The 24952-nt window shown below is 35.6% G+C and overlaps 2 protein-coding genes across 2 annotated transcripts in view; both read right to left on the bottom strand.

The window, feature by feature from the left end:
- LOC134265761 (sushi, nidogen and EGF-like domain-containing protein 1) overlaps window positions 1–24952 on the bottom strand; it is a 56225-nt gene that overhangs the window by 24466 nt on the left and 6807 nt on the right. Inside the window, exons 4-5 of the mRNA XM_062747979.1 lie at window positions 17974–18163; window positions 14646–14681 (exon numbers count right to left, since the gene is read on the bottom strand). Of these exons, the coding sequence (XP_062603963.1) occupies window positions 14646–14681; window positions 17974–18163 (226 nt within the window). The remainder of the gene's footprint in view (window positions 1–14645; window positions 14682–17973; window positions 18164–24952) is intronic.
- LOC134265484 (uncharacterized) lies at window positions 215–5458 on the bottom strand. The gene is made up of 9 exons (XM_062747700.1): window positions 5276–5458; window positions 4723–4943; window positions 4525–4638; window positions 4335–4431; window positions 4081–4183; window positions 3803–3943; window positions 3219–3350; window positions 2560–3086; window positions 215–1223 (listed from the first exon to the last, which is right to left on the bottom strand). The coding sequence occupies exons 1-9, from the start codon at window positions 5456–5458 to the stop codon at window positions 750–752; spliced, it is 1992 nt and encodes a 663-aa protein (XP_062603684.1). The 3' UTR covers window positions 215–749.

Raw genomic sequence — 24952 nt, forward strand, 5'->3', positions numbered from 1 at the left:
GCCAGAAGATCTCTCAGTCATTTTTTAAAAGGAAAAATACACTTTTGGAAAAAGTATAAAATTTATAGTTGTTGATTTATTTACATTATATGCATGCAAGACATGCATACTTTAGATAATTGACAATCATACACGATATGTGTACAATCCATATAAATTAAATTAAAATTTACATTTATACAATTTAAAAAGTATAAAACATTGATATTCCGAGTATCACTGATGTAAAAATCTAATAATATATCATGTTTTACTAATCAATTCTATTTTTCCAACACATTATATCACAGATGTAAAGATAAAAATATGTTAGAGTACATTGAACACACAATTCATCTCATAGCATTGCCCTTTCCATGAAAGCAGCAATCGGCAATCCTCGGCTGATTCCGCTACGTTCCATTCAAACCTAGGATGTGATAGATGGAGTTATAAGCATAAAGTCGCTACATTTCTCCACCGGAAATTGCCTTGTCACTCATTTCATATTTCGCTTTGCCTAAAGTTCTTCGAAAAGGTTTCTTTATTTGGGTAATTCCTCATATTAATTACAACCATATATTAGTAGAACACAGTGTTGAGCATAAGTAACTCGGATTTCAAAAGTATAACATTTGAATGAAATTCAGATAAGATCACTTGACTGATTCAGCTAGAAGGTAGAACACCTTTGACGTCCGAGGTCATGTGCGAGGTACGAGTCATCCAAGGAACTCCGAGTAAGAAATCAGAATAAAGAACACAGAGAATTACCCACTCTCTACCTGCAAATCCTTGTAAAATTTAACAATTTCATTTTTCTTCTTATTTTTCACACCAATCCATTTTGAATTTAAATCATCATCATCTAGCTGAGCCAACTTTTCATTAAGTTTTATCAACTCACTTTTAGATTTTTTTTCTATAGAAAAGAAATCCTCTCTGTCCTCTGGAAAAATAAAAATTGGAATGAATTTTTTCCTTTCCTGCAATTTGTGTACTACACAAAAGTCTAAGAACTCTGTCTTGTTATCAAAACACATACGATCAAAATGAATAAATGATTCGTCTAAGACTTTCCCCTGTAAAGTACAGTGCTTCTTAGATTCAAAGGGATCATCCAAGTACCCCGAGCGCCTGATATGCTGGCGAAAGCTGAAAACCTCAAACTCTATATCATACATGTACGCATAGTCTGGGTCCAGCTCACACATGCAGAGCGCTGCGCACACATTACTTCTGACCTACAAATCATAATTTAGTAATTTATATACACATAAGTATAATTACTCTCCATAAGGCATCCAAAAAATGTTTGTTTGCAATTGCCTAACGATTCACTAAATGCACCCAACTGAAACTTTTTTTCAGCCATTATTATTTTGAGAACTTTTTTTTTGGAACTTTCAAATTTTTAGGATAAAAACTTGTGTTCATTTTATTTTATTTATTTATTTTTGTTTCTAACGATAAGTGGCATAAAATAACAAAAATCTCTGATTTTTAACAAAAACTTAAAGACAAATATATATATATATATATATATATATATATATATATATATATATATATATATATATATATATATATATATATATATATATATATATCATACCTACCTACCAACCCACTCTAAAATTTATTGGGGTGGCAACTGCAAACAAAGAATTTTTTAAGCTTGGCCTAATGATAAAAGTTTAAGGTACTAGTACATTTCAATAATCATAATTTTTCTCTTCTAAAATATTCGTGGATCTATTCACCAATTCCTGTAAGATCTAGAGGAGTGGGGGGGGGGTAAAGGGGGGAACACCCTTCCCCTATGGAATTTGCATAGTTATTAAGTTTATTTCTGGGTTGTTTTATTTTTTTCACTAGAGTGGAACCCTCCCCCGGAAAAAAAATCCTGGATCCGAGCCTGATAATTAATCGTTTGAAATAATATATATTACAAATTTCATTCTTTTGTAGGCGAGGGAAATTTCGGAAGCCACTGGGGCGGATTGTCTGCTGTATTTGAAAAGTTCAGGTGGGACCGAGTATGTGTATAAGTCCCCCTCAGTGGAGTTTGATATGGTAAATTCATGAAAAATTACGTTTCAAAATTTAAACACGGATTAATAAACTTTATTTGCTTATTTTATTAGAATATATGTACATTTCTAGGAAAATCTACGTCGCCCAGGTGGGGAGAAGGAAGAAGGGGCAACCCCTCCTAATCAGGATGAGGAGACACCAGGACCATCCTTCTCTTTTTCCCCTAAGAGGAAGACTTCAGCCCAAACTCAAACAACAGAGTCTTCTTTTTCAAGGGTAACTGACACTACCCTTTGCCGCATATGCGGCGAAGGGAGGAAGGAGACGAAGGCCATGTGGGTGGGCTGCTCCCATGTTGTAAATCTTGGGAGGATTAAACAAACGTGTGAATATTGGGTACATGCTCTATGTATTGGCATTACCGTGACCTCTAAGGCCCCCCTGAGCAGGATTGGATGGAAATGCCCATTTCATATCGGCAGTACAAAACAATCATCAAAAAATAAAAATTGAAATCTTTAACTTTTTTACTTTGTTATTTACCTTTTCCAATTTGTCTATACACCTACAGACATTAAGCCACCTGTTGTTCTCAGGCACGCCACTCGGTATCCACATCTTGGTTCTTCTGTTTTTTGCCTCTAAAATAAAATCACCCCCTTCCCCCTTTGACTCATTACCAGACACACTGTAAGACTCATTGTCTTCAAGAAATTGTCTAACAATGTCGGGACACTGAATACGAAGAAATGAGTCTCTAATATATGTCTCCATGTATATCGGCATGTTAAGGCCAAAGAAAAGGGGCGAAAACTTTGTTTTGCCAGCATTGATAGCCAGTGTATTGTTTCGCCTGACCCCAGCTCTGAAAACATGGAGGGCAAGGCAGTAAGTAAATACTACCTCAGCCATAAACTTATAATTTGGGTTTCGAACACCCAAATACCACTCGTAAAAGCCAAGGTATGAGGGAGGGGATGATTCTCTAGTGTCCTTAATATACGTGGTCAGTAATTCTGAAGACATGGCTTCCATGAATATGGTCAGAATTTGCCAGCTTTTATGATGATCTATATATATTTAATACAAAGAAAAATAAAAATTAAAAAAAATTACAAAAAATTAATTTTTTTCTTTATACAATGTGTGGTAGTAAAATATTTGTTTTTCTTATTTATGTTAATTGTTTTTACGGAATTTACCATTGGCGCTCTTGCAGGAGGCCTGTGCCTTTGGACTTTGAAAACCCAAGAGTTTTGCTAAGTCAACAAGAGCAATGTCCCATAGTAGGCGGAACAGGGCCTTTGTCATGTTGATTTCGTAGTGGCCTAGCCCTAAAAAAAGTTCAACATACGTAAATATGAATATACATTACTTAATAAATATATTTTTAAGTTATGTAGTATGATGAGGCACGTAGAAGGGGGGGGGGGAGGGAGGTGGTCCCTATCCCTCTTTTTTCCAAACATAACTTTATACATGATAATTGGTTTAATCCTTATATTGTTTGTTTAATATTGTATATGCCCCCCGAGGGCCCTGATTGGTGAATAAATAAATAAATATAGGCATAACTTTATACATATATGTAATATTGAAATGAATTGAACATATTTTATTGAACAAAGTCAAAAGGATCGGACACAATTTCAGTAACTTGGATAGTCCTTTCCTAACAAACATTTTCCGGGTTTTTGTTTTTTGTGTAATTTTTTCATGAAGTTAATTTTTTTTCTGGCTGCCCCCTTTCAAAATTTATGCTACATCACTGTCTTGGGATGATTACCAGGTATCATCACAATATTGTTGTATTTTCTGCATTTCTGTTTTGAGTCGTTGTTGGCATGCTTATAATTGCTGCGATGTTCATCAAAGTCTGCCTCATCCATAAATTCCATTGTGCAATGGGGACAGACAAATGTATTTTCTGCCAAAATATAATACACATAGTTTATTACGTTAAATGTAAAACAATTTCGAAGAAAAAAAATAATTATCTTCATGTTAAATTTCATTGTCTATAATCATTCTTGAAACGCCATCCACCTTTTATTATAAAATTACCTATGATTCTAGATGCAAGGGTAAAAGGCAGACCATCGCAGCCAATAACTGTCCACTCTCTCCTAGCCCCAACATCAGCTTCCTCCAAAATGTGCTGAAGAACCTGTGATAACAATTTATTTCTTGGTAAAGCTGTGGATGGGTGGGGGCTAGGTAGGGTGCATTGGGGATTGGGGTTGATATTTCTTTAATACAGTGACTTTTATTGAATATTCTTTTTATAAGATTTTATTTAATTTCTTTATAAATTTCACCTTTTCCACAGCTTCGTAGGAACAAGGATTTTCAAAGCATGGTTCTCCCATGGTGACACAAACACTAGAGCTGTGACCAGATTTCGCAAAACTATATCTACGGAAGAAAAATTAAGAGTAAATTTAAGTACCGAAAAAAATTAGGTTAATTTGATTTTTTAAACTGCAAAAGTACAATTCAATGATATACCTTTCACTTGCAGAAGAATGTGAAATATTAAAAGCATTTTTGTCTACGTCATCCTTCCCCTCGGCATCCATCTCTCTCAAGATCTTTTTAATCCTGTGTTCCAGGAATTGGCTTCTTTTAAATAAGAAGACAAAAATTACAATCACGTGTATGTGAAAAAATTTGCTTACATATGAAATGAGAGTAAAAATGCATTACCGTAATTTCTTAAATTCCTCATTATAAATTTCGTCAGACTTTTTCATTTTCCTAACTGTGTCCCTCTTCCCAGCCTCGGAAAAGTCCAACCACTCCTTGGGGGACAGCTCTGGCCTCTCCTGTAGTTGTTGTGTGTCATCAGGCACAATATGGACGGTTGTGGTGATGACACTGGAGGAGGACTTATAATTAACTTCCACCTTCCACTTTTTTTCAAGAACCTATAATGGAAAAATTGTAACATATTTTATTTGTCAGCAATTTCTTTTATTGAATATTTTTTAATAAGATTTCATTTATTTTCTTTATTAATTCCATCCCATATAAAAATGCAATGTACAAATTTATTGACAAAGGAAAAAAACACCTAAACTTGCCCAAACGTGGAAATTCTGTGTCGTGTGTGTGTGTGTGTGTTGGGGGTGGGGGATGGGGTTGAGGAGGTAAGTCGCTGACTTTTTATGCCTCATACCTATGACTTTTCATACCAAATTACCACAGATCAGAGTTTTTGAGGGAAGGAGGGGTTTAAAGTAAATCACACTTGGGATACCTGATTATTGTCAAAAAAAGTAACAACATCAGCATGTTGTGGACACTGGATCTTCTGTTTTCCTTGGTCTGCAATCCAGTTTTGCACTGTAGTATAAGAGCCTGATGGACTGCCTTTAGTGGAAAGTGTCAAGGCAGACTTACTGCCAGTTATGTAAAATCTAAAATGCATAAATGCACCCATTTATTGTTTTTTTTACATATAAAGTAAATTTTTTAGACAGCTGCAAATATTTCAAATGTTTTATTACATACCCAATTAAACTTTGAGCAAACGAAATTGGGGATACAAATCTTTGATTTCTACACCCATATAATGATTCCAGTGTTTTTGCCGTAGAAACCTCGCTACATGTGTCTCCACAACATCCCCTTATAAAGTTTATAACAACTTTATTTCTTTCGTCTAACCAGTCTTAAAGAAAATATAAAAAAATTAATTCGAATTATGAAAGTAAAATACTGTATTCTGTAATACATAGGTATAATTAAAAAAGAGTACCTTTGATGTTAAATGTTTGCAAAAATTCAATGTCCCTGTACAGGTTCCCACAATTTATCAAGTCCTCATTTATATTCTTTCTCTGGCTTTTCCCTGTTTAAAGAACACATGTGTTTGATCATGAAACAGATGTAATATTATGTAACACATGTATTTACATTTCATAGGCGTCGGAACCGGGGGCGGGGTGCTTATTGCATTACCTTAATTTCTTAAATTCCTTATTATAAATATCGTCATACTTTTTTTATTTTCTAAAACCCCTCCCCCCACACACGCTTTTGTAAATATAGACATAACTTAGGTACTGAACATTGGTGGATAAGGTTACCCCCCCCCCCCCCCACTTTCAACAGGCACGTTGCAGTGTAATGAAAGAAGGGTAATTGGTGGTGTTTGAAAAAAAGTCTGGAACTGATAGAAGTTTAATCTTAATCCCCCCTCTTCCCAACCCCTACCAATAAATGGGATTTCGCGTTTGTAAGTTTTTTTGTCTCTTTCATTTAGCCCCCCCCCCCTTCTCATTGCTTCCGACGCCAATCCTTTTTATCATTTATTCTTTATTCATCATATAAAAATGCTTGTGAAATATTGTAAACTTGCCTAACGCATGAGCTAATGAAGATAACTGCTCCATTGACAACTTGTCCTGATAAATAGCATCCAGAAATTCATCAAAATAATCCAGGATGGTTATTTTGCGTTTAAATGCAGCTTCCTCTGCCCGAGCCTCATATTCTATCCCCTGTTCGGCAAATTTCACACATAGGCTGCATAGGAATGTGGAATGCGGGAAAATGTGGTTTTTTGTGATTAGAAAATCAATTACTGACTTTTTAATTTTTTTGTCAGAAATTCGGCGTATCGATAATTCCTCCTCACCAGGATATAGAGAACAGCAGTAATCATGGTGTTTGCTGCTGCATTTACGCTTTGGGGGCATATCTATTTAAAAAAAAAATAATAAAATGCATCACTTTATCATGCAATACTTCTTTTTGTAATGCAAGCTCCCCCCCCCGACTACCGCTTTCAATTTTAGATAGCTTATTATTTTTAAATATCCATGATTATTTAATTTAAAGGAGGCTCTATGTAGATGTCACAAATTTCATTTTATGCAGCAAAATATCTATTTAAATGCATCAAGGTAGATTTTAATGAAAGGCGTAAAAAAAGTTTATTTTTAATGATAACAGCACGCCATACAATATATCCTGAAAGACTCATTCACTTTGTAAAACAATGTTTCATTGGTCAATGTTTGATCACATGATCATGCGCCTTTTCAAAGATGGCTGTCAATGGCAGGAAAAGTTAACAGGTAATTTTCTTTTAGCTCATAACGATGCAGTAATAGATTTATCATTCTTCATATAAGCGGTATTGAGTAAGCCACTTACCGGGAGGTTACTGTCCTTTCAGTTCCGCAGCATATGAGACTCTAATGGCCTCAAAATTGACCGCCTTTTATATCCTTGGGACTATGTTTGTAAACGAGATCCCTCAAGAATAAGCGAAATCAAGAAATTTCCGTGCAGTCATTACCGCCAAATTTTATATAGCCCAAATAGGATATTTACATATAGCTCATTTGGGTAATAATAGCCCACTTGGGATATTATATCCCGTTTAGGCGATTGGTCCCAACCTGTTTATGAGTATATGTATAATGTAGACGTAGTATTCGTCTTAAAGTGGTTGTCTACAAGTAATACACTTAGTTTATATGTGAACAAATGTTCTATGAAGTAAAGTAGTATGAAGTGAAATGAATTATAAGTACAGTGCAGTAAAATACAACTAAGTAAAGTGTAATGCAGTAAAATGCACATAAGTAAATGTACAGCAAAATGTACAAGTATGAGCAATGTATAATTATATTATATCTGTATCTAACTTTGATTTATATTATAGGTCCCATTTAGGTCACTTATGCCATCTGTACCATTCATGCCATTCAGCCAGTGAGCCATTCAGACAGTTATACTTCGCGTGTGTTTGTAAATATCTGTAATAAAAACTATTTTATACACATTGCTTTGTGATTTTGGGAAGCCGCCAGCCACCCTGTGACACACGGTCTCATTAGAAGGACCAGTCTCCACGTCCTACAGTGGGATTCAAACCCGCAACATTAGGATCAACTCCCTTACTTTTGACAAAATAATTAGTGGAGTGTTGTTGATTCATTTTTTTTTCTTTTACAAAATGCAAGGTGCAAAGCGTCTTAGTTAGGGGGGGGGGGGTAACATTGTTACCTAATTTTGAATAGTAAAGTTTAATATAAGGTATTAAATTATTTTTCAGCTCTATTTATTTCTTTTACAAAATTATAGGGGGTGGGGGTGTCTATTTTTAACAAAAATCAAATTGCAAAGCGTCTTGGTTAGGGGGGGGGGGGGGGGCATAACATTGTTACCTAATTTTGAATAGTAAAGTTTAATATAAGGTATTAAATTGTTTTTCAGCTCTATTTATTTCTTTAACAAAAATATAGGGGGTGTGGGTGTCTATTTTTAACAAAAATCAAATTGCACAGCATTTAAGTTGGGAGGGGGGTGGGGGGCATAATATGCATACGTAATTGGGCAGTTTCCTTTATACGTAGTAGAAACATATCACGAATGCTACATGTACAAGTTTCAGTAATTTTAATTATTTACCTACCTAATTAGTATGTTTCACAGTCCCAGGCAATATGCATTTTTTTCGTAATGAAAAATAACAATGTACATCGAGAGTTTATTTGAACTTGTGGCATAGGCGTCGGAACCGGGGGGGGGGGGGGGGGGGGGTGGGGGCTTAGCCTTCAACTTTTTTGCAAATATAGACAATATCTATGCATTAAAAACTGGGGTTTACCTTTTTTGTTGGTTTAGCCCCCCCCCCCCCCCCCCCCCCCCCCCCCCCCCCCCACAAACACACACACACACACTTTCAATTTAACGTGCATCAATCCCAAATTCCCAGACACCTGTTGGAATTTGGTAATGAAACCGCGACGTTCATCAAACTCTTTTAATCTGGTTCTCACAGACTCGACACGACTTTTAAACTGGTTCCCTAGCGGAAATGATTATTGTCAACTCGTACATAAAATGTCAGGGTTTCGAGGCAGTAAAAACGCGATATCTGATGAAATATTTCATCAATGGAGTTGAAAATTAATAGGCTTCGTCATTTCATACTGCCACACAAGTATGTAAATGCTGAGAAAGGTTAATGCAAAGGTTCTCTGTCAATCTTGCCCACAATGTAACGAACACACTAACACACACACATACATACGCACATTCGCGATGCTATATCCCCTCCGCAACTAGTTGCGCGAGGGGATAATAAAGCGGTAAGCGACGAGAGCATAATCACGTCTCCTTATCAATACAATAAATTGTAATCGATATAATGAGAACTACTTGTTCATTCTAAAAAAAAATATCTAGGTAAACTTGTAAGAGTGAAGTGTTCAAGTGTCATAAATTCCCCTTTTAAAACAGTAAGCTTTCAGCAATGGTGACTGATAGCGCGTACTCCTACTCCAAGAGAAAGTTACAACTGAGAATTTTTGCACAGGGTTCAGCTTTAAAAAAAAAATTTAGTTTAACATCTTTACTTAATGGCGTGACACCGGCTTATTTTCAAAATAGGCTCATTTTCGAAAAACTGTCAATGCAAGAAATAGGACGCTTATTATTATACCCCCGCTTGAAAAGCGGGAGGGTATAGATACTAATCGGGATGTTCGTCTGTCTATTACGCTTTGGGGTACCCAACTCTTATCCGCAACTCCTCTAATACCTTTGAATGAAATGATGAGACTTTCACAGAATCTTTATGATATTCTGTGACTGTCCGATAACTATAAATCACATCCTTTTGGAATGTTCCGATTTTACACCTAATCAAAGTAGACTCTTTGGAAACGGATTATTATAGTAAAATTTAAATAAATTCATGTATTAATCAATTTTTATAAGAAATATATACATTAATTTATTTTATAAACAGTTTATATAATATTTTTAACAGTTTACACATTTTTAAAGAAATTTTAAGTCCATCGGAGGACGTAAAAGAATGACAACCTCCTTGGCACGTAAAAGATCGTTTCTCTGGAGTTCAAAAAAGAGAAGGTTTACTCGGGACCGCCAGAGAAGCCAAAAACTTTCAAAACCCGATTATTTAAACTGCTAGTCCGCAGTTGAAGTATGGCTGAAAAAATTGCCGACTCGGCGTTAAACAATATACAATCAATCAGTCATATTGCAATTCTTCACCTATTTTACTTTTTGATCAGATACATATTTTGGGTTTCCCATAGCAAAACGTGGACACTGTCATTATATTCATATGGGAGGCGGGGGTATCATTTAGTGAGTTCATTGCTCTCAGTACCTCTAGTTTTTGAAACCGGCCCATTATTAAATCTGTCTTATATTTTCAATGTGTCCGTATGCAGGTATATTACTGCATAAATAAAGGAAGTTGACGATTGTAAAGTTAAAGTCATCACGTTTAACATCAAGCTTGGTTGTTAGATTAGTATTAACGTCTCTTTGAAGTCAAATATCCAAATATGAAACAGATGTTTCAGACTCTGTGGTATCTTTTTATCTTAAGCTCACCGGGAGATACTGTCCGTTACCTCCATATGTTTTATTGTATAAGAATGGACATTACCATTTGATGTAGCAGTCATTTATGATGACACCCCCCCCCCCCCCAAAAAAAAAAAAAAAAAACAAGAGGCCCATGGGCCACATTGCTCACCTGAGAAGCTTTGACCATTCCGTTCTTTACCAGATTTCCCCCTTGTAATACATGTAGGGACCCCACCCTACCCCACTGATCATAATTTAAACAATTTGAAATCTACACTAGCAGAGGGTGCTTTGATTCCCCATTGTAAAAATTTGATTCCCCATTGTGCCCCAACTCTACCCCCGGGGGTCATGATTAGAACAATTTAAAATCTACACTACCCCAGGATGCTTCCACGTAAGTTTCAGCTTTTCTGGCCCAGTGCTTCTTGAGAAGATTTTTTAAAAAGATTTTTCCAATATATTTCTATGTAAAAATTTGATTTCCCATTGTGGCCCCACACTATCCCCTGGGGTCATGATTTGAACAATTTGGAATCTACACTACCCCAGGATGCTTCCACATAAGTTTCAGTGATCAGAAAAACTCACTTGAGCCTTCGGCTCAGATGAGCTAAAAAATGATACCATACGTGATATTAAAACTTGATGTATTGGTCGTTAATGGTCTTAAATTTTTAAGATTATGTCAAATATATCATGTAAATATTGAAAGTTATAGAATAGAGTATAATTTATTTCCAAGTAATGACTGCATGGGGCATGTCACAACACAACTACATGATGGTCATCTTAAACTTTTATAAAAAGGCCTCGCTTGCACCAACATACATGAAAATGTATGACAGCTGATAAGGGTTTATTTTGAAAAGAAAATTCGTGCACTTTTAAGGGAAGTGTTGTTTTAATCTGGGAAGACCTACTTTACCGGTCCCCCAAATCTGTAAGATCCTCGTGCTTATTGGACTATAACTGACAAGGGTTAGTCTTGCACACTAATGATTGTTTAGGGTTAGTCTTGCACCCACATATGAGAGATTAGGGTTTGTCCATGCACAAGTAGTCGACTGATTAGGGTCAATCTCGTATCCATTCGAGAGCTTAGGGTTAGTCCTCGCATACTAACTGACTGATTAGGGTTGATGTACCATTTAGCCGGGGGTCTAAGTCCTTGCATACTATCCGAGAGATAAAGATAAGTGACTCATTCTTCTGATTTCTTTCAATTTTTTTTAGAAACTCAATGGCTACTGTAATTCTTGAAGGTCATCATTCAGCTTCAACGCCACTTCGTTAAGTTGATTCCATGCTATATGCAAAAAAATGGTCCTAAAGTCCAAAAGAAATGACTCTAAGAATGCGCCGAACGCCTTTCCTTGACAATAATTTTTTTGTCGTTTTTTTCAATGAATAAACAATATTTATTAATTTCTTCAAACAATGAGGTTAAAAACTTAGTTTGAACTAAGTTTTTAACCGTAAAATTCGATTTTGGGGTCAAAGAGGCTAAACACTTCAAATTTCTAATTTTTTTTTATCGCTCAGGCGATCTCATATATACCGAAGTCGCCACCACATTTTAGCGCGTTTTTCTTGGGACAGGTAAAGTAAAGTTGTTCCAATTTTGCTATGACCTAAACCTTAGACGTAGATACATGGTTCACGTTCACTGAACACCCTAAACCCAAAGACAGTTAAGTATGAGCAAGATTGGACCAAGGAGAGAGAACATATGCTTTTGATAAGAGATCTCGGACAGACAAAAGGCTTAGGACGGACAGACTGATCTCTTTAAGGCACCGCAGAGCGGGGACCAAATTATCTTGCATTTCTACATAAGTATGTTGCATGCTCACATAATTTATCTTGCAAGTAGGGGGCAAATATCTGCCACCATAGTAATCATATTGGTATTTTTATGCTGATTGTTATCTAGTTATCATACCATTATATTACTATACATTACTAATACTATACAAACCGAACAATGAGCTATTAACGTTTAAATTGTATTAACTGTATTAATGTCATTTTTGTGTATTGATATGTCATCATAATTAGACCGCCCTATAGAGATCAGTCTGTCTGCCCGTCCATCTGGTCATCCGAGATCTCTTGTCCGAGCATTGGCTCAGTCTGGTTATACTTCACTCACGGAGTGTCTTTGGGTAAAGGATGTGTAGTGACTTTGAACCGTGTATCTAGATAGCTTCTCTGTTTAAATTCTTGTATGGAGCATTTTTCTCTCTCTCCTTGGCCCTATTTGGCCTATATTTCACCTACAGAATATACTTTGGTAAAGGGTATTAATGACCTTGAACCAAGTTTCTAGCTCTAAGCCATAGCAGTATTATATGAAAAATCCTTGTCCGGAGCATATCTTCTCTCCCCTTGGTCCAATGTGGCCCATACTTCACTGATATGGTGCTACTTGTTAATGGATCTACAGGGACAATGAACGAAGTTTCTAATGCAACATGTGCAAGGTCCGTCAAAATTAGCCTCTCTGTTTAAAATTTATATAAGTGCAGAATTATTTTTTCCTTTAATCCAGTTAGCTGCAAACTTGACCAATTGATTTAGAGTATGGAACATTTGTGATTTTCTTTTTCTATTTAGACAAAATGATTGATTGTATGTTGTTTAACGTCCCTCTCGACTATTTTTCACTCATATGAAGACGCCATCACTTAGTGGAGAGAGCTACAAATTGTATCTTTTGTCCCATACTGGGCACGCAGGATCAGTAAGGGATATTTTTTTCGTGTCAGCACCTACTGCTACACGGGACCTCGGTTTACACGGTCTCAGCGAAGGACCGGTTTCTACGTTCCACAGTGGGATTCGAATTATTGTCGTAAGGATCAACGCCTTACTTCACAAGATTATCGCAAGATTAAAGGGTTTAGAAATGAAAGAAAAATTGAGCAAGCTCACATACCCCACGCTCCCCCAAAAGTCGAAGTGCTGAAATTCCCGGAAAAAAATAAAGGAATCGGAAGTTCCTGTTGATATGCACATCTACACATTGTGTCCTAAATATCTGCAAAGTTTGACAAAATTGTATGCAGTGGTTTACGAGGAGTTGCGCTGACAAACTGTTCATCTCTATATTTAAGATATAGGCAAAAATCGAAGTTGAAATGTGCGTAAATTCCCGGAAATATGAAGAAATCGGAATTTCCTTGTAATATGCACATCTACACATTGTGTCCTAAATATCTGCAAAGTTTGATGTAATTGTGTGCAGCGGTTTATGAGGAGTCGCGCTGACAAACTATTCATCTCTTTATTCAAGATATGGCCATAAATCTAACTGTGAACTTTGTTTAAATTCGGAAAAAAATTAAGGAATCGGAATTTCCTGGTAATATGCACATCTACACATTGTGTTCTAAATATCTGCAAACTTTGACGAAATTGTTTGCAGCGGTTTATGAGAAGTAGCGCCGACAAATTATCCATCTCTATATTCAAGATATGGCAATAAATCTAAGTGTAAAAATGCGGAAATTTCGGAGGAAAAAAAGGAATCAAAATTTCCTGGTAATGTGCACATCTACACATTGTGAACTAAATATCTGCAAAGTTTGACGAAATAGTATGCAGGGGTTTATCAGGAGTTGCGCTGACAAACTATTCATCTCTATATTCAAGATATGGACATAAATCTCAGTTGAAACGTCTGGAAATTCCCGGAAAAAATAAAGGAATTGAAATTTCTTGATAATATGCACATCTATACATTGTGTCCTAAAAATGTGCAAAGTTTGGCGAAATTCTGCGCAGCAGTTTTTGAGGAGTTGCTTTGACAAAAAAAGGACTGACGGACTAACTGATACTCTGACTAACACACTGACTGACGGACGGGTGGTATAATCAGAACCTTAACCTCATTATTTAATTACATTGACCTTTAAGATATGAACATGAATCAATGTCAAAACTCAATGTGTATCACCATCAGCAGCGTTTGCTACCCGGGGTCCATACTCTGAAGGTTTCCAAAGTAAGCTATTGACCATATCAATTCGCGTTGTACCTTGAGTTTGATGTATGACCTTGAGTTTTAAATCATTATAGCCAGAAGTCTTGTTAACTGAAAAAGGTCCCCAGAAAACTGTGATCCAGTGTTATTTAAATACTTATTAACAGATAAATTTAAATCATACATGTATATAATATTATATGACTAGTAATCAATATGGATAGATACTGATACGTATGATATTAATCTGTCTGAAGTAATTTTTTTAATGACTTACCAGAGGTGATTGTGTAGAACCAAAGTCCGAACAGCCCTTGAAAATAAAATAAAACACATGTATTTATTTAACGCCAAGTGTTCATGATTAGACTATACGTCAGCTAAAATTTGTTGAAGAAAAGTACATGTACATCATTGGAATAACTTATTTTCAATCTAGTCAAGCTTAATACATGTAAATAAAAATTAATTAGTATGAGTAATGAAATATTGAGATAAAATACAATATTCAAACTCATACGTCCATAGGCAAATAATACAAAATCAGTAGCAGAGCAAACACGGACCTTGTTATTGAGACAATACATTCGATGCGTTTTTTTTTTAACTTGAACCAACAGAATGACTTTGATTGAAGATAAATTTCTGTTCAGAAGTACTGTAGACGTACTTTTTTTCCACGGAGTAATAATTCCAAGGAATCTCTTTCTCTGTTCATTTAGAGATTTCCAGAGTTCTCGAGCTCGTACTCGTACATTGATAAAAGGATATTTGGGGGTGCGTGTCAGACATGATTTTCATGTTGAATAGCTATTTTCAATAACAATCAAAAGTTAATACCTGTATTTCTAAATATATAGCTTCTAATTTAGTGTCTTCCTGAATTATTTGCTATGTATGCCTAACCTATGTATACAGATACAAACGAGAACACCAGAATGAAATTCTAAAATAAATAAGGTTGTATCCTTTTAATTGTATTAACATTAATTAAATACCTGTCATTTAATTTAGACAGCGAAAAAGCCTATCATCTTGTCTCCATTTCATCATCAAGATACATCAACGAGGCCGTTGGAAGCAGTTTCCGATGGGGGGGGGGGGGGCAAACAAAATATTTTCAGTTTGGGGGGGGGGGAATAAAAAATTCCATGAAAAGCAAAAAAGTCAAAGGAGTTTATTTTTGGGGTGACACAAGAATACAGTTGCTATGTTTTCTATAGTATTCTGTATTTCGTAAAGGGGGGAGGGTAATGATATCTGTATGTACATTTCTCGCAGGAGAAAGTCGATTCTAAAGTACTCCTTGCTGGTCTGTTTAAGAAGGTTATTGGGCATGATATTCTCTCCCTCCTCTCTCTCCCAGACACGTAGTTTCGTTTTTGAAAGTTGGAGGGGGGGGGGCTAATACAAATCATGACTAAACATTTTGACAAGCAAACAAATCCTATATCGTTAAAAAGGGAATGTATATGGCTTATCTTATTCATGTTACTTATATAATCATAGAAACCTAAGGTTTTTTTTTGTGCAATAGAAAAGATTCAGATTGTAGCAATTGACCTTAAGAAAAAAATTAAGTTTAACATTTTAGAAATAAATGCGGAGTTGGCATTGTTAGCTAGGGCGGAGATAAACAGACACCGGCAAAGACAATGTAAGAATTTTAACAGAAAAAAATAGTAAATGTCCAGTTAATGGTGAACACGTTCCTCGTGAAATTAATCTAAACCGTGCTGTAGGTACCTTGTGGAGGCATCCAAGATATACGTAAACTACGAGTCCCAATTTTTGGTGCCCTGTCATATAGAAGAAAAGTCTCTATAATGTATCATATAAAAATATATTTTAATGCATTTCAAAAAGTATTACTCTCTTATTTAATGAGGTTAAGACATTTAAATTGTATACCTTATACCTGTACTACAATCTTACAAACGATACGTCTCAGACTTAACCTTGCATACGACCCCCCTTTGTTATCAGCAGGCAGAGTGCGAGCCCGAGTTCGAACTCGCTTTACCAGAAATGTCTAATAGCTGGTAGAAAATTACGAGGCGATCTTAAGACTCTCCTTATATGCCTAATATGTATATGTTCGATGGGACAAAATTTCGCGGAAAATTTCTGACTGCGTACATAGCGTAAATTTATACCCTGCGGATAAGAGTACTTCTACAGAAATCCTGAGCGAAGAATGGTCCTTTCATATTTCTTCATTAGCAGGTAAAGTACAAATCATGGATTTTTCACTTTTTTTTTGACAGTGGCCCAGAACTTGGAATATGTTATGACATATCACAATAGAGTACAACTTCCAATATTAAATTAAGTTGACATGAATTTTGCACTCTTTTTGAAAGTGAACATATGGATTTAACATTGGATCGAAGTCATTAAACATTTGTTTGAAACTGGACATTTTAAATATTGTTTGTAATACATATAAATAAAAATTACAGATTTCGTCGATTTCCAGTTATTTGTTAAAAAAAAAAAAAAAAAAAAGAGAGAAACAAGATGTGTTTGTGAAACACCTGTGCCCCCGTATGGCAACATAGCAAAGATTAAACTTTTCTTAAATGCAAATTTAATTAATTGGTACCAGAAGTAGGGTATTCTCACTGGAAAACAAATGTGAAATTTGAAACTATGCCACTGTTAAAGTTTTTTCAATAAGTACAAAAATCTCCAAGGTCAAGGTAATTGGTATCCAATGAAAGGTCTTGCCACATAGAATACTTATGTAGAGTATGGAAGCCCTAGCCCTAACCGTTCAGAAGTTATGGCCAAGGTTAATTTTTTTAAAAGTTGTCAAACTCCAAGGACAAAGGGTCAAAGTTCTTGTTAGCAAATGAAAGGTCTTGTCACAAGGATTAAATATGTAAAGTATGAAAGCACTAGCCCTAACCCTTTATAAGTTATGGTCAAGGTTTGCTTTTTTTTAAAGTAGGTCAAACTCAAAGGTCAAAGTTCTTGGTATCCAATGAAGGGTCTTCTCATAAGGATTACATATATGAAGTATGAAAGCCCTATCCCTTACCGTTCAAAAGTTATGGCCAAGGTCAAAGTTTTTCACAGGAACGGAAATCTACAAGGTGAAGGTCAAAGGGTCAAGGTTGTTGGTATCCAATGAAGGTCTTTCAACAAATAATACATATATGAAGTATAAATATCAAAAGATATGGTCAAAGTCAAAGTTTAAAATTTTCATGTAAAAGTGGGTCAAACTCCAGGGTCAAAATTGATGGTACCCAAAGAAAGGTATTGTCACAAGGAATACACAAGTGAAATATGAAAGACATGGCTCCACTAAATCAAAAGTTATGGGCAAGATTAAAGTTTTTGCGGACAAACAGAGAGACAGAGAGACAGACAGACGGACACGACAAAAACTATATACCCCCGAAACTTCGTTTACGGGGTTATAAAAAGTATTACCCGAACAAGATTGTACAGACATATCGTGACACGGACGGATGATGAAATTGATTTTTATATGTATTTATCCCCTAAACTTTCTTTGCAGGAAAGAGGGTTGAAGTAAACAAAGATCAAAAGTAATTTTGAGCCCATACAACAGTTAGCATGCAAATTGATGTTACCCGTGTTTCCAATGTGAGTACTCATTCTATATGCACTGGTTGTGAATGAGTATGGGTTGCTAAAAGAAGTTCCGTTGTTAAATCCAATTCCTATTTTATCTCCAACATCGCTCGTGCTCACATTTATAAAGTTGTACATTGTGTATGTAGACACGTGGTCTGATATCAGAATGCACTGAACAGTTATCTTCTGAAAGTGAGAAAAAACTATTTTTAAAAAAATTGATGAAACATAGAATTCATTATGCAAAGTATATATGGAGATGATTCAAGCTTAAAAGTTTATTCAAACAAAACAGATCAGGAGCAGAGATAAACGGACATCCAACACATTTAAAAGAGGTGGGAACAGGTGCAATGGAGAGGTGAACATTCAATACCGACCGGTCAGGAGTAACAGACGGACATCGCGATCACTATATACGCACCCTGATTTTAAGGCGAGGGGGGTTTATAATAATACCAAAACAACTGGTATAAACTAGAGGTACTGTTAGCAATGAGCTCACTAAATGATACCCCTCCCCCGATTCCCATATGATTATAATGGCAAATTCATTGTTTTCAATTCGGATGTATTACTCAACAATAGTTTAAGTGTTCTTTCAGAGATATCAACCGTTTCGTTTGAAGTCATTTCGCAAGTTCGATGATCGATACAATGAACTTGTCTTGATCGGCAAATACACTCTTTCAGTAATTATTATATTAGTTGACCGACATTTCTTTATACTAATTGTATGGCTATCATTTACACACCGAATTATCGACGGAATTTGCCGTTATTAATTTTCCTATCATGACAAGAAGCACACGACTGATGTGACAAGTCGGCAGGTAATTCATTGATTCTCTATCCTCCATTGCACCTGATCCCACCCCAAATGTTTAAGAGGTCCGTGTGTGCTCTGCTCTGAAATTTATATTATTTAATGGACATTTGAGCTTGAATACTGTTCATTATCTTCATGTGGCGCAGTGGTTAGAGCGTGTACTCTAGAGTCGCGAAGTCAAGAGTCAATCGATTTTGCGTCGCGGGTTCCAATCCCACTGTGGGACGTGGAGACCGTATAAACCGAGGTCCCGTGTCGCAGTAGGTGCTGGCGCGAAAAAGATCCCTCACCGCTCAATGGCTCCGAATGCAGAGTTCAGGATTGATTGATTGTATATTGTTTAACATCCCTCTCGAGAATTTTTCACTCAGATGAAGACGCCACCACTTGCCGGGTAGAGAGCGGCAAATTTTGTCCTATGCTTGTCACTCAGGGCCATTGAGCAGGGTGGGATCATTTTCGCGCCAGCACCTACTGCGACACGGGACCTCGGTTATAGGTCCGGTCTGCACGTCCTGCAGTGGGGTTCGAACCCGCGACAAGGATGAACTCCTCAAATTGCGACTGTAGGACAAAAATTTGTCGCTTTCCACCTGCAAGTAGTGGCGTCTCCAGATGAGTGACAATTTTCGAGAGGGACGTTAAACAACATACAAGTCATCAACAATTTCCATGTAATCCATCCCATTTAGTCTCCAGGGCTAAAAATTACATTGAAAGCATTGAACTTTCACATCCTTCGACTACTTATGAGACGTAGGAAGTATTTTTGCACATTATGCAATGGAAAAACAGTTTTATATTAAACTGTCCAAATTTGCCATTTGATTCTATATGCCAACAAGAGAACCTGGGGCTGGGCAACGAATATCATGCAAAAACTTTTCAACAATCAATTCAAAATTTTCAAAGAGGCAACATTGCTAATCATATCTATACACTTTGCTTACTTTGAATATTTAGTACCCAGAGGCAGATCAGAGAAACAAAGAAAAATACAAATCCATTATATAATCACAAGTACTTCAACCCACAGAAACCACTGACCTTTGGGTCACATATTTTACAATTTTAAAAAAAGGCACCGTTACTCATCATAAATGATTGATATCAATCTACTGAAAACCAACTTTTATTTCGCGATTTAGGGGGGTTAAACTAGTTCGCGACGATTAATTTTCGCGATATAGCCTTTTTTAAAAAAATATATTTTGTTAAGCTGATTCGAACCTGTCGCCAAAGTAATTGGATTTTTTAAAAAATGATAAGAATGATACTAGAGGATTTCCTGTCTTGAATAATGACAGTTTTGATATGGGTCAATGCGCTAGTTTCCATGGCAACGGCCTCTGAACATGAGAGTTTTGAACTTGACTGCTGTCCCTAATTAAACAAGTGATAGACATAATCAAAATTAAAAAATAAAAAGATTTTATTTTCAATCGTATTTTTATATCATGGAAATGAAAGATAATAACATTGTCTTCCTACAGAATAAGTAACAGTATTAAAATAATAAATGATGTTTAAAAATTTAATCCGAATTTCCTCAGACTGCTCTTAAAAATGCCATTTTCAGCATGACTTTCAATTAATAAAATGGCAAAAAATCATAAAAAGAGTAATTGGAATTTTTTCTTTTAACTTTCTTTGAATAGCAGTGATTCAAAGCTTTAAACCTTGCAAAAAAATTGGTAGGTTCATGAGTCCGGAAGAAAGATACAATCATCTGACTTTCATTGGGTCTTGCTCAATTTTTAGCCTTTTCAACAAAAAAAAAATTATGTATGAAAAGATAAACACAATAAATCTTAAAAGTTTGCATAAAATAATCAAATACATTGTATAATTTATCAATTCTGAACATTTGATATGAAAATATTCAATAAAATTGTCATAAGCTTCAGAAACATTAAAATAATCTCTCAGTTCGAATTTCCTCTTATATATTGAAACTAAATGCATTTTACATGTGTGCCATGTAATATTTAGGTCAGCATTTTTTTTTTTAGGTTAACAAACCCGCCGCTCAAGTTTTTGAATTATCAGAAAAAAAATGAGGAAAACAATTTGTTTTTCTTTCCGATATCAAATTATTTGAGTCGGGATCGAAATTCCAAATTTACGAACTCGTACTTCCGGTGTTATGAACATGGCGGGTAAATAAAGGGTGCAAAACACAGTTTTATATATTACGTTATCAGGACGTTACTTGGTGAGGGACAAGCAAAACTGACCCCTATAAAGAAATAAAATGGAGGCTTGTTACATAGACTTCTGCATATCAATGGAAAGATAGAATTGTGAATTTTATAAATATCCAACTAAAATACATTCATCAAGTACTACAAGGGGGTATTTGACACCTGAAACATGGGGGATATTGGGTTGTTTATGCATCCATTTTTAGTGCACCTATGCATTTTTAACCCCCCTGCTCAACAAAAATAGAAAAAAATCTGACAAAATAAGTTATGTGCATTTCACAGAACAAGTCCTAAGGTTTTCTTTTATTGTGCTTTTAGGGTACATTTTCCACCTCTTGAAAGAGCTACATTACCTGCTAATTGACTCATGCAATTCTGCACATATGAAAACCGGAGTTTTGGGAGTTATCTCCCCCTATTAAAAAGTCTCACAATTTTTTTTATTTAAAAATGAATGCACATTTTTTCCTTTAAATATTAAGATAAGACTCTACTTTATACGAATAAAAACAAAAAGATGCAGTTTTCATCAAAACTCCTATAAATAGCAGGAAAATCCCTACCCAGCATGCTTCTCTCTGGGAAAAACTGAAATGCTGACGACTTTGTTGCACAATGATGCTGGTGAGATAATTATGTATTCGTATTCAAAAGTATTTGTAAATTATTTTTCTCCAACATATTTAAAACTGTCCATGGTAGCTATTGCCAGTGGCATTGTTTAGGTCTCTGTTATAGCTTACAGTCTAAGCATCATTATTCAGAAAATGGTCGCTTATGCATCAGATATAATGGATAAAACTATGGGAGAAGTTAAGTTCATTTGAGGAAGAAATAAACAATATAGAATGAAGAAATTTAAAAAAATCAGCTATTAAAAAGCAAGTATATACAAATATATACAGGCATGTAGTATCGTTTGTGGCAGCCAGAAAAATTATTTTACACTTAATTGAAAAAAAAATGTTCACCCTACTCTCCAATACTCCAGGCTCTCTGTTTTATGATAGGAATTATATTTTTAGGTCTCAAGTACACTGAGTGGCCAAAAGTATTGCAACAAACATGGCTGAAGTCATTATGTTTAACTTGCTTCAAATTTTGTTTTCAATATTGACGCATAACGAAATAGATTTGGAATATAAAATTCGGGGTGTGAATTAGTCGGGGTATGATTCATTTTCGGGACCGTTTAAGTTTTAACTTGAGCAGACGATTTCCGGTGTGTCGTGAACGTAAATAATGTCGAAGAAAAAGAGAGAATTGTCAACTGAATTAAAGGAGCGGATCGTACTATTAAACTCAAGGGGATTTAACAACAATAAAATAAGTGAAGCATTGGGAATCCATCGAAGTACAGTGGGGCGAGTTTTGTTAAAATTTGAACGTAAGGGAAGTGTAGAAAACAACCCCCGAAGTGGAAGGCCACGAGTGACAGATGAGAGGGGTGATCGGAAACTTTATCGAATTCTCAAAACAAATCGCCGACAATCTCTGGGAGATATTACATCAACGTTCAACAGAAATGAACTAACAAACGTTTCTATTAGAACTGTTCGACGCAGATTGCATCAAGAAGGATACAGGCGAGGTAAAATCCAAAAAAACTTTGACAATATGTAAAACTAACCGACAACGGAGAATACTGTGGTGCCGAGGTAAAAGACATTGGAATTCTGATCAGTGGCAAAAAGTCATATTCTCAGACGAAACACAGGTAGTTATTGGACAAAATAATTCAGTGAGTTTATGGAGAAAATCGTCGGAGAAGTGGAAGCCCTACTGCCTCAATCAACGGAAAACGCCCATCAAAGTAAGTTGTATGTTTTGGGGTTGTATTACCTACGATGGTATTGGTGTTCTTGTGCCAGTTGATGGAAATCTAAATTCTATAAAGTATATAGAATTGCTAGATAATCACTTATGGCCAGTTATTGCTAAAGTGTTTGGAAATCGCCAGTTTATTTTCCAAGATGATAACGCAACACCACACGCATCTAGACAGACCAGTGCATGGAAACAAGAAAACGGTATTCAGAAATAATGAGAAATTTACCTGGCCTGCCCAGTCCCCAGACCTTAATATAATCGAAAATGTCTGGCGTTGTATTAAAATCAAACTATCCCGTGAGATTGACAACATTCAAAACAAGAACGACTTGGTGGCTGCAGTTACTAGAATCTGGAATGGACTTTCCCAGACGTACATTCGCAGCCTGTATGCTTCGATTCCTTCCAGATTACGACAGGTTATCATCCAAAAAGGCTATGCAACAAAATACTGAAGAAATATTGTAAGTAAATAACTTTTATTTTATAAAAAAAATCGTTTTTTTCTTATGCATTCCATGTTACAACATGATGACGTCAGCCATGTTTGTTGCAATACTTTTGGCCACTCAGTGTATATTTTAGAACAATGTCTATACATTCACCTAACGAATATTTAAAAAATGAAGATATATTGAAAGGGCTTTAATGAATTGTTGATTTTTAAAAATCTATTTTGATCAACATCACAAAATTTATATCAATGGCCCAAACTGGCAGATGATGAAATATAAAACAAATGTTCTACTTTTCTATCTGTAACCATTGTGTGACCAGTGGCAAGAAGCCTGTTAGGACAGCATAAAAAAGAAGAAAAATTAATGTACAAAAGTCGATAATTTATCCAAAAAAAGAAAAAATTTATTTCCTCCTCCTACGGGACCTTTTCATTCTGATTTTGTAAATCTAATAATAAAAAAATGCTGGCCTTAAATGGGGGGAAAAATCTGATAAAAAATTAAAAACCTTGAAAACAACACATTCCAGTCCATATCTTTACATTAAATGCCTGACCGTAGTATCGATTTTGAAAGTGGGGGGGGGGGCATCCACTGAAATTTATTTTTTACATACCTGAAAAAGTTGACAAGCAAAAAAAAAAAATAATACAAAAATTAAAAAAAAAGGGAAAATTGCTCAAAGTTGAAAATCCTATTTCGTCGGGGGGGGGGGGGGGGGGTGGGGGGTGGGGGGGTGGGGGGTGGGGGTAGAGGCAAACATTTTCCACTACCAATTCCTTTCGATATCCATTTTTAAAGCTTACAATACTATATTTCCTTCATATATAAAGTGGTGGGGGGCCAACCAGTCTTTCAATGAACATTTTCAATAGTAAAAGTATTGTTGGCAAAAAAAGGGGGGCAGGCCTCCCCTGCCCCCCCCCCCCCCCCCCCCCCCGGTTGCTTCGTCCCTGAAATGCAACATAAACATTCAAAAATGTCTTTTTCTAAAAATGATCTTCTTGTCCTTCAATGCATTTATATTTGTGTGCACTACAGTATTTCATTATTTCTGCCCTGAATTGATAATAAATCGTTCTCTAATTCCATAATGAAATTATTTAATAGTTTATTTATTTATTTTCATATTTAACACATGTTTAAAAAATCAAGATGCTTCATGTCCATGCTTCATTACCGACTTCCTTGGAAGACGGTATTATATAGTTGAAGTTTTTTACAGTCTTCGGACTATGCACTTCCTCTCTTTTGTGATTGGTAGAAATTGCATGATGAGAAAATTTTCAATTATTTCATTGGTTGAAATGCTGTTCAAGGCAAGAGAGATAATTTTCTGATGGTCTAATTTTCGTACGACTTAACAATTTTTCGATATTTCCAATCTTAAAAAAATGACAACACGAACAACAAAATCAGCAGTAATTAATTCTAAATAACAATATATTTAATAGCAATAACTAAAAAGGTCTTTTTATTTTCATCAAGTTGCAAATAAGATTTGATTTTTATTGCTTGCTGGCTTTACAATTTGTATTTATTCTTTTCTCCTTATTTGTTTGAAGAAACATTTAACGGAATCGGCCGGGATTTGCCGAAGGTCTCAGTCAGTTTACGGAGATGACGGACAACCGCTAATACCAGTAAAAAG

This window comes from Saccostrea cucullata, unplaced genomic scaffold (genome assembly GCF_032062105.1).
Source record: "Saccostrea cucullata isolate Sc308-1 unplaced genomic scaffold, CSIRO_AGI_Scuc_v1 ctg157, whole genome shotgun sequence".
Taxonomy (NCBI): Eukaryota; Metazoa; Mollusca; class Bivalvia; order Ostreida; family Ostreidae; genus Saccostrea; species Saccostrea cuccullata.

Coding starts and splice junctions, on each gene's coding strand:
- LOC134265484 (XM_062747700.1), bottom strand. CDS start 5,458: ATGGGTGCATTTATGCATTTTAGATTTTACATAACTGGCAGTAAGTCT. Junction 4,639..4,722: donor GAGGAATTTAAGAAATTACG/GTAATGCATTTT, acceptor CTTATTTAAAAG/AAGCCAATTCCTGGAACACA. Junction 4,184..4,334: donor CCTACGAAGCTGTGGAAAAG/GTGAAATTTATA, acceptor TTGTTATCACAG/GTTCTTCAGCACATTTTGGA.